This window comes from Gymnoscopelus braueri, assembly GCF_963280865.1.
Source record: "Gymnoscopelus braueri genome assembly, chromosome: 21".
Lineage (NCBI taxonomy): Eukaryota > Metazoa > Chordata > Actinopteri > Myctophiformes > Myctophidae > Gymnoscopelus > Gymnoscopelus braueri.
Genome location: NC_137623.1, coordinates 9,397,402 through 9,407,960, shown reverse-complemented (window position 1 = coordinate 9,407,960; position 10,559 = coordinate 9,397,402). Strand labels below are relative to the sequence as shown.

The following is a 10,559-nucleotide window of genomic DNA, read 5'->3' as shown; positions in this document are numbered from 1 at the left end:
GATCCGGTGTCGCGGGTCATTTTTCTTCCAGTGTTGCCATGTCGACTTATTATAAGCGATTTTGGGCTTGTTTTTCTGTAAAGTTGCTTGTAAAAATTGGGGGTGGCGATTTTTTTGGGCTTGTTTCTAAACAGGTGTAGTTGATTATTTGGACTTGTTTCCTATTGCTGTTTAAACCAGTGGTTTTCAAACATTTTCATGCCATGGACCCCCAAATTAATTTTGTCCCCAATGGAAATGTTTTGTGCCAGGGAGCCTCATACCAGACTTGTGTTGTTAGAATGTATCCAAAAAAATATTCAAAATATTCCACATTTTATTGCAAGAGTTTTTGAAAATAGCAGATCTACAAGCTCAACAATGCGTTGCATTGCAAAGCGTTGTGAGGTTGTAGATCGGCTATTTTCAAATAGCCGATCGCACATAGCGGCACATAGAGGTTTATGTGGCCTAAAGTTGCTTCTTTTGGGCTTGTTTGCCTAGACATATTTATAAAAAAAAAAAAAAAAATCTGTAGATCGGCTATTTTCAAATAGCCGATGCACATATAGGTTTATGTCGCTTCTTTTGGTTTTGGGCTTGTTTTCCTAGGCCTGGTGGCTTATTTATCTCACAGAATCTGGCAACCCTGTTTTCTTCCCTCTCCTCGGTGTAAAATGGAGTTGAGCTCCTCGGTGCAGAGAGGACTGCAGTGCATGTCCGACCCGACCCTACTGGACCTGCGGGGCTTCGCCGCGCTGCTGGACGCCTCGTACCGCAGCCTGCTCTCCGCCCACCACGATCGCTCTGTTCTAGGTAAAGAATAAAGCTTCAGTCCGCGATCAGTCTGTGTCTCCGATCGCTGTCTTTTGTCTGAAGCTGGGGCTGCTTTGCTTATCCACAGCTTCCGGTGTTTCGCTCTCTCTCTCTCTCCCTCCTCTCTCTCTGATCTCTCTCCCCTTCTCCCTCTCTCTTTCTCTGTGATCTCTCTCTCTCTCTCTCTCTCTCTCTCTCTCTCTCTCTCTCTCTCTCTCTCCCTCCCCCCCATCTCTCTCTCTCTCCCTCCCTCCCTCTCTCCCTCCCTCCCTCCCTCTCTCCCTCCCTCCCTCCCTCTCTCCCTCCCTCTCTCTCTCTCTCTCTCCCTCCCTCTCTCTCTCTCTCTCTCTCTCTCTCTCTCTCTCTCTCCCCCATCTCTCCCTCCTCTTTCTCTCGCTCTCTCTCTCTCTCGCTCTCTCTCTCTCTCTCTCTCTCCCTCCCCCATCTCTCGCTCTCTCCCTCCTCTATCTCTCTCTCTCCATCCTCTCTCTCTCTACCTCTCTCTCTACCGTTATCTCTCCCTCCTCCCTCTCTCTCTCTCTCTCTCTCTCTCTCTCTCTCTCTCTCTCTCTCTCTCTCTCCCCCCCCCCCCCCTCCAATGAGAGCAGATATGTCTAGTCTAGCTGTTTGTGGTTTGGACAGAAAGGCTGCGTTGTTACGTTTGCAGAAAGCTTCGCGCATGGAATCTCAACCCTAAACGTGCCCTGTTTTAATTAACTGACCAGGGGTCTTCAATAGGGGGCCCGGGATCCCTAGGGCGTCGTCAGAGTTGCTATAGGGGGTCCGCCTAATCTTTGTGTGATTCTGAGGAACATTAGCCAAAAATAGACGATCTACAAGCTCACAACGCCTCTGTGAACTTGTAGATCGGCTATTTTTGGCAAAGTGGTTTGGTCAAGAACACGAGCCAGAGGTCAAGATTAGTAGTGGCTACTGTGGGAACAAAAAACATGAATTGACACCACTGATGATAGTGCTAGTCTATATAAATTCTATGAAATTCTATGAAGCTATCTATGAAATCTATGAAAAAGTATAATCTGCAACACAATTGTAAACAATGGTGGGGGGTCCCTGAAAAACGTTGATGACCCCTGCAGCCTATACACATAGTAGCGTTTTACAGATAGCAGTGTCTATCTGCTAACGTTATAACAACGGTAACCGTCGTTATAAGATGTTAACAGATCGCCTTGGTACTTAGACTATGCGATCTGTTAGTTAGTAACAGGCATTATTAGGTGAACATTTCTGTGCATAATAAATGACCATTAGTTAAAAAACGTACAATGGCTGCATGGCTGATCAATGTGTAAATTGGGCAGTTGAGTGTAATGGGTGTTAGAAGTCACTCTAATGCTCAGTTGATTGCTGCTCTTGATAGTCCAAATGACACCAAATGAGTCAACATTTGCATAATAGCCCATAGCCTCATGCTAATTTCAAATGGCTGCTTTAACAGACTTATAGGGCTTTTTGTCCAAAGCATGCAAGATGTGTCTTCACTGTGGCTGCATTTATAAAACATTTTACTGAAATATTGGTGATCACGAATAGCCCTACATTCTGTAGGCTTACTATACAAAAAAAGAAAGGGGGGGGACAATGAGCTATTGCTTTTAAAGGTGCCATTCACATGCAAATGATGATTGATTTTCATTGTTTTTCATTGTGTAGGCCTATGCCTATCTGGAAGACACAATCATAGTTTTATAAAGCTACCATGACATACCAATCTAATGGCTGACGTTATGTAAACGGAATGTATAATTAGAATGTTGTCAAATAAACCAACTTACCAACTAACATTCTACACGTGAGGCTATATATCTTAAAGAAAGTGCTTTAAGATATAGTGCTTTATAGAATAAAACCAGATGCAACTTTATTATTCAAACATGGCTAGAAAATGAGTTGTTCCTATTTCAAGAATTAAGCATGTCTTTTTTTGACAAATCTTGAAGACCTTTGAAAATGTGTGAAAGGTGTTGATAGAATGCCAAGGATAATGTGGTTCCACACACACACACACACACACACGCACACGCACACTCTACACAGTATCGTGACACGGTTGAAGCATCACTTAAGTTTAGTTTATTGGGAAGGTTGATTGCACTTGGAACAAAGCACCTTTTGTCACAACTCATGCATGCAGGTCGTTCACACATCATTCTCACATAATTTCCCTCTGATTGTTATTATAGCTCAGCCTGAGTTGAAGCATGTGGACCAGATTCTCCTGAAACAGTGTCACACAGCAGTCACCACGTTCATACTGGAGGGGGTCAAACAAAACGCAGACAAATCAACGATAAGGTAAACTAAACTACTACAAAACAAAGCCTGCAACAAAAAATATGTGATTGATTGATTGATCAATGATATTTTATTGTTCTTCTGTAGAGGTTCTGAAATATGTGTCTTGCATCAACAGGAGCACCTAGACCTTTTATTGATCACAGGAAAAAATCAGTTATGGCAGCACCACAGTTATTTGCAAAGACAATTTTCGCACGTCCACTTCGTTCAGATGCAGGTGCGTTGGACAGTGACAAATGAAGCAATCGTGAACAAACATTCATGATCCAAAATCCTGTACTCTGCTCCTGCTCAGCACCATCAGTTCTATTCAAATTGACATGACATTTGGGTCCCTCTGGACCCTTCATCAAGAGTGTCTTGTACCACAGTTATGAAACACAGGAGAGATACAGACAAAGAGAGATATCATAAAACTATTTCCAACACCAAAGACAAGATATATTTAACATAACGGTACAATCACATAAGACAACAAGGCCCCTCAAATTTGACTGGATTTAAGCTTCATATTTTATTTTTAGGATATGTTATATCGATAAAAATAAAAATGCCCTTGAAGTAAGTGCCCAAAGCAAGCCGGCATCATGTGCTATATTTATAAGTATTAAGACTGTGAGAATGGTGGCTATGCACAACAGTTCTGTTTTTAGATCATGACCTTTAGGGTCTTAATCAGAATGGGTTTTTACATTCTTCACTAATAAAAGATTTGCAAGCAAGCAAGCTTATAATCTTGTTCAATTTGTATTTGTGTTCCTCAGTGTTGTTTTAACTTTGAGTGTTAAAATGGACTGCAAGATATTATGGACTATATGTGACACACATCTTTTAAAATGGAGGCTTATGTATGACAATAACCAAAATGGCAATTGATGACAATTTGTCTAAATTAATTCCAAATCCAAGTGACAAGAGTTTAAACATTGGTTTTACTACACTGAAGCTTCCATATGCTGCAGTGTTCTCATGGACAAAGTAATCTGTAATTCATATTAAGTTAAATACTGGACAGGTTATATCACATTCCACATGTGCACTAATAGCAAGCATGCTCCCTTGTTAAGGAGTCAAAACCTTGTCTGTTAAATGACTCACAATGTTTGGCATTGGTCATAACAATGATTGACTTGTGAAAGATGTTAAAAACGCATTCAAGATTATATATTGGATTGTAGAGACCATAAACAAAAAAATCTAATTGTTTCAAATGTCATATATAGCCTTAGTCATCATCCTAGGTGTTTTTTATACATCAGCACTTATTATCAGAGTAGACTATTGAAGGTATTAACCATGTTTTTTCTTAATCAGATCTGTAGGGGCTAATATAGGATGATGAGAAATTTTGTTTGCTGTTGATAATAGAACTTACACAATAAAAAGAGTTGATGCAACAGAAGAGAAGCAATGTTTCAGCAGTCCATGTTGTCATAATCAGAGTAAAATTACTTCCTCAAAGTCATCTGAGCCAAAATGTCATCATGTGTATGACCGAGATCATAGAATCATGCATAGATCTAGACATTGGTGGAAAGTAACTAAGTACATTTACTCAAGTACTGTAGAAGTACGATTCTGAGGTATGGTTTTACTTGAGTATTTCCATTTTTTGATGTTATACTTCTACTCCACTAGTACATCTCAGAAGCAACTATTTTACTTTTTACTCCACTATAATTATTTGACCGCTTTATATATAGTACGAGATTTGATTTGATTTGATTACGCTGATGCCTAGCAACCAGCTATATATCTTCCTGGGGTCCACATTATAGAGTTAGATTATTATTACAAAACATTACTTTGGCTATTTGAAAATAGCCGATGTGACCCGTTGTGAGCTCAGATCTTCTATTCTCAAAAATCTTTGAACATTTTAGAAAAAAATTAGTAGGCTACTTTAAATTTGGTACTTATATTTTGTTGCCCATACTTTGCCACTTCTTTTTTTATTTGTGGTATTGCCACTTTTACTTTTATGTAAAAACATCTCAGTTCTTCTTCCACCACTGGATGTAAAGTAATATGACAAATGTATCCAGACAGGACTCCATGCAGCATGTTATTGGAGTAAATATACTGTACATCCTGAAAGGATTGGAGAAAAAAAAAATCTGGAAAAGGAGAAATTGTTATATTAATGCTTAATACCTTTGCATACATTTTAATAGCATATTCTGGCATTAAATGCCCCCCCCCCCTCTCTTTTTTGTCCTTGCAGCTCATGTCTTGAAGATGTCTCATTTGATCCGGAGAGAACTGAAATATTCTATGACTCTTTTCAGGTGATGCATGGTTCATTCATATATGATCATGTATATTATATAGCTTCCAATCTGGCCATTCTTGTCTCAATCATTTTTTCCTTTTATAGAAACATAAAGATCAACTAGAGGCTCTTTTGACAAGGTAAGTAAAATACACATGCAGCTGGTTGAGCCAACTCACTCACTATCCACAAAATTGCAACTTATAGTAAACCCAGCCCAACATTTGCACAATGCACAACTTTTGTATTGGTTGACTAGTGGATATATATATATATATATTTTAAAAACCTTTACTCTTCTTTGTTTAGCTTTTGAGTCCATATTATCCAATCGCCATTTTATTGTAGAATTATTTTTGTCATGTTAGCTGTTGCGTTTTACCCTGCGATTTGTATATCAATCTGCTGTTCTGTGATTTAGATTAGAGATCAAACTGCTGTTCTGTGATTTAGATTAGAGATCAAACTGCTGTTGTGTGATTTAGATAGAGATCAATCTGCTGTTCTGTGATTTAGATTAGAAGTCGTTTGACTGTTTGTTTTCAAATAAACGTCATTATAAGTTTACATTTGGGAGAGACTGTGTATGACGAGCGTGTGTTTATGACGCGTTATAAAGGGCAGCTTCAACTACATTGTAATGAATCAATGCTGATCCTTCCTTTTGTCATTTGGTTGGCAACTTGTTGCATGCTTGAGAGTGGTGGAAAAAGTTCACACACATTTCTTACTTAAGTAAAAGTATCATGCAATTTAGAAATACTCTGTTACAAACAAAAGTCTGGAATTCAAAATGTACTTGAGTAAAAGTACCCTAAGTATTGGTATCAAAATGTACTTAAACTACCAAAAGTTGAAAGTATGCAGAAGGTCCCATTTCAGTTTCAAATGTATGAAATGTATAATAATCTTTTGAAAGTAGGAGATCTGTTATTTTCAAATGGCCGAAATGTAATCAAAATCTGCAAAGTAACTAGTAACTAAAGTTAATAATTGTAATGGAGTAAGAGTACAATATTTGCCTCTGAGATCGGATTTAGTGGAGTAGAAGTAAAAGTAGCCCACTGAAAATTGGAAATACTCTACAGTAAAGTAAAAAAAATACCTCAAAATTGAACTTAAGTAGCCTACAGTACTTGAGTACATGTAGGCCTACTTCGTTACTTTACACCACTGCTTTTCACACCGACCTGGACTGAAGCGGCGTGACACGCTCACGAGTTATGCGCAAAGGTCATGACATTTCACTGCTTGTGCCCCGAAAATTAGCTTTTTTTAATAGGCTTTGGGCTTTTTTACACATTAGGGTTTATGAGTGTGTATTTGTTTGTTTTCTCGAGTTGTTTATTGCTGATTGCACGATCGTCGCTGTCGAAACCTTGTATGTCCAAAACCGTTGCTTTTTAAATTTGTATTAGGCTGTTATTTAAAAAAAAATCAATGCAACGTTTTGTGAGCTTGTAAGTCGGCTATTTACCACGACTTATATGCGACATGTTCTATGAATTAGGGCTGTACATTTATGAAAGGAAAAAAATAAGTTGAAAGATGGAGATACGAGGTTTCTGCCTGCACAGCAACGATATATTAACAAAAAACGTTATGTGAGCTTGTAAGTTGGATATGTAAGTAACCCACGACTTATGTGCGACATTCTATGAAGTATGGGGCTGTAATTTATGAAAAATCTGGCGATAAGAGGCTTCGGTCTATATGACAGCAACGATATATTAACTGTAAACATGTTTTTATGTCAGCATAGGGAGATGTCCACCGCACATTAACGATGTATCATGGCGTCTGCAATACCACATGAAGGTATGTATGTCACACTTAGCTCAGTCTAATTCAGGGGTCTTCAACAGGGGGTCCGGGACCCCTAGGGGGTCCTCAGAGTTACTTCAGGGGGTCCGCCAAATCTTTGTGTGATATTATTAAAAAAAAAAAAAAAAAAAACGCCTCGCGCTGCTAGGCGTTGTGAGCTTGTAGAGCTGCTATTTTTGGCAAAGAGGTGTAGGTGTAGAGGGGGGAAATGGCAGACCAAGTAAACAAAAAAAGTTTAATCTAAAGCACAATTTTATACAATATGTAGTGGGGGTCCCTGCTTCATCTCTCTCTCAGCTAGGGGGTCCTTGGCCTGAAAACGTTGAAGACCCCTGGTCTAATTGAATACACACATACCCAATGGAAACTAGCCATAGTGCTTTCTTTTAATCCTTTTAGCATACTTGTGTATTGAACAGTAGGCTACTTCTGTGCTTTTTTTTTTTTGCAAACCGTTAATATTCAATTGTAGTGTGTGAAGAGGACAAATGAACACTGAGACTTTGACTTTGTGTAAGGCACAGTTTTCAATGTAGCCTAATGCTATATATGCAACGAAAATGTCATTTTATGTATTCCCATGACAGAATGGACACATGCAGAAGGTCAACGAGCCCTTCTACCTCCTTTCATTGAACGTTGAGGTACAATAGCCATCATAGCCTGCCCTATATAGGCTCATTATGCATGATTAGCTTCAAAACAAATGCACATTTCATTTCACTTTATTTATTTATTTTCCACTCTGAACTCTGAAGAGTTAAATGAACACGTTGGATTTTGCTGTGCAGTTTCTCCTGTTGGAAGTTTTATTAAGCACGTTTCTGCTGCAGTGGTGGAAGAAGTAGCCTACTCAGATCTTTTGCTTAAGTAAAAGTAGCAATACCACAATATAAAAGTACTCTGTTTACAAGTAAAAGGCCTGTGTTCAAAATGTTACTTGAGTAAAAGTAACATTTTGGCATATACTTATGTACCAAAAGTAAAAGTACAAAAATGTTTGAAAATAGCAGATCTAAGTGGTTAACTATACAAACTAACTATGGTAACTAACGTTTTCAAATAATTATAGTGGCATAAAAGTACAATATTTGCCTCTGAGATGTAGTGGAGTAGAAGTAAAAATATTGAGAATTGGAAATACTCCAGTAAAGTTAGAAATACCTCTTAAGTACAGTACTTGAGTAAATGTACTCATAGTTACTTTCCACCACTGGTAACATGTTTACTTTTGACAGAACGCTGGCATGATGGGAGCCACTGAAGACATCAACTTCAGCTGCTCAGTGGAACAGCTACAGGTGGAGTATTAGTTCACTTCTGGACAGTGGACACACTTTTCTTTTATTCTATATTTTTCCTTCACGAGGAAGTGATATTCACTGGCTATTAAGCTCTCTAAACCGACTTGTTTAATTATAGCATTTATATGAAAACGTATTAAGCTGGAAATAAAAACGTTAACTGACATCGCATATTTTAATTTTGGGGGGATGGCATCTTAAAAAACACTCGTTAATCCAACGTGTGTTGAAATAAATTAACTATGTTATGAATACATGTAGGCATATATATAGGCTATATTTCTCTTTTTAAAATATGTCATATATATTTGTTCATAGCTTAAGAATACTGCCACATGTGCGTAAATGTTCTCTTCGAGAGAGAGAGAGAGAGAGAGAGATCTCTATATCATATTATGTCTTCAACAATGTTGCATTGTTTTCAGGATCTGGTGGGGAAATTGAAGGACGCAGCCAAGAGTTTGGAGAAAGCCACTCAGATGTGATCACATTCACATGTGATCAATTGAATCACCTGGTCGCCGTGTGATCTGGTGGATCCACTTTCACACGGCTCTGCACCGCAAGCACTGAAGTTCAACCGTTTCAAAGATGCACTGTGTTAGAGCAGTGGCTCTCAACCTTCTCAGGCCAAAATAATCATATTTGAACTGGGGACCCCCCACCCTGATTCCACAAATAAATATTGTGAAAATAGACGATCTACAAGCTCGCAATGCGAGGCATTGTGAGCTTGTAGATCGGCTATTTTCTAAATGTTTGCCTCTTTCTTATATTATTTGGCAATGTGGCCAATGTTTGACCAGTTTTTATAGTATAGTTTGTTGATTACTTGTGATGCAGTAATGCAATTTTTTTTCTTTTCTTTTCTTTTTAAAAAAGGTCTTATAAGTCCTTATTTTCACTTTACTGTTATCTGGGGACCCCCTCAAAATCATGTGGGGACCCCCCTGGGTGTCCCGACCCACAGGTTGAGAACCACTGTGTTGGTTATAGTAATATTTGTACATGATTGTAACGCTGAGCTGCACAATAAAGATCCTCCATTAATGTAACTCTGAGAGTACAGAAAGATAGCCAAATAGACACGTATAAGGGGTTCATTTGGTTACGATTGTATACTCTCAGAGTAAAAAAACAAAAGTGATGAATTAACATCCTTCACCTGCTTAGAAAAATCTATCATTCCAACTTGCTATTAAAATGACTTCTTTAAAATGCGTTCTCCCTGATAAGCTATGAGTCCTTTTATTTATTGCATTTATAGCCCACTGGAAGGCTTCTCCATAAACACCAGGCTATTTCAGGTAGGTTTACGATAGCCTATATATGTATGTAGGCTACTATATATATATCTATATATATCTCACATATGGCTACATATTATGTAGCCATATGTGATCGAGAGAGAGAGAGGGAGAGGGGTGGGAGGGACAGGTTTTGCTGAAAGATTGGGCGTAATGGCTGACAGACTAAAGCATAATAGACGTTAAATGTTTTTTGTTTTTCCCCTTTTGCCACATAGTTGCTGCATAAGGGGCCCTTATTAAGGGCAGAGCTTGTGTTTCCGCAAACGTGCTGTTATGGGCAATGGTGGAAAGTAACTAAGTACATGTACTCATGCATACTCAAGTACCTACTGTAGCCTACTTAAGTACAATTTTGAGGTATTTTTTTTTACTTTACTGGAGCACTTCCAATTTTCAGTACTACTACAACTTTAGTTATTAGTTACTTAGATTTTGATTATTATTACAAAACCACTTCAGACCTATATACGTTGGCAATTTGAAAATAGAGCTTGTGAGCTTGTAGATCTGCTATTTTCAAAGGATTTGTATACATTTTATATACTCATATAATGAGTAGGCCTACTTTTACTTTTGGTACGTTAAGTACATATTGATGCCAGTACTTTTGTACGTTTACGAAACAGAATATTTCTACCGGATATCGATACTTTTACTTAAGTAAAACACTTTTGTACTTCTCCCACCACTGCTGTTATGGGGCAGTGAAAGTGAGAGGAGAGGAGACATATC

The 10,559-nt window shown here is 38.3% G+C and overlaps 1 protein-coding gene across 1 annotated transcript; it reads left to right on the top strand.

Annotated features, from left to right (window-relative positions):
• The first annotated feature begins 650 nt into the window (after positions 1-650).
• commd3 (COMM domain containing 3) lies at positions 651-9,741 on the top strand. The gene is made up of 8 exons (XM_080417738.1): positions 651-795; positions 3,003-3,114; positions 5,342-5,405; positions 5,495-5,529; positions 7,147-7,207; positions 7,801-7,857; positions 8,452-8,514; positions 8,943-9,741. The coding sequence occupies exons 1-8, from the start codon at positions 657-659 to the stop codon at positions 9,000-9,002; spliced, it is 591 nt and encodes a 196-aa protein (XP_080273864.1). The 5' UTR covers positions 651-656; the 3' UTR covers positions 9,003-9,741.
• Positions 9,742-10,559: the final 818 nt, after the last annotated feature.

Bases quoted from the DNA above. Each gene is read 5' to 3' on its own strand.
- commd3 (XM_080417738.1), top strand. From the start codon at position 657: ATGGAGTTGAGCTCCTCGGTGCAGAGAGGACTGCAGTGCATGTCCGAC. The intron at 796-3,002 runs GTAAAGAATAAA...TTGTTATTATAG, and splicing joins CCACGATCGCTCTGTTCTAG to CTCAGCCTGAGTTGAAGCAT. The intron at 5,530-7,146 runs GTAAGTAAAATA...TTTTTATGTCAG, and splicing joins CTAGAGGCTCTTTTGACAAG to CATAGGGAGATGTCCACCGC.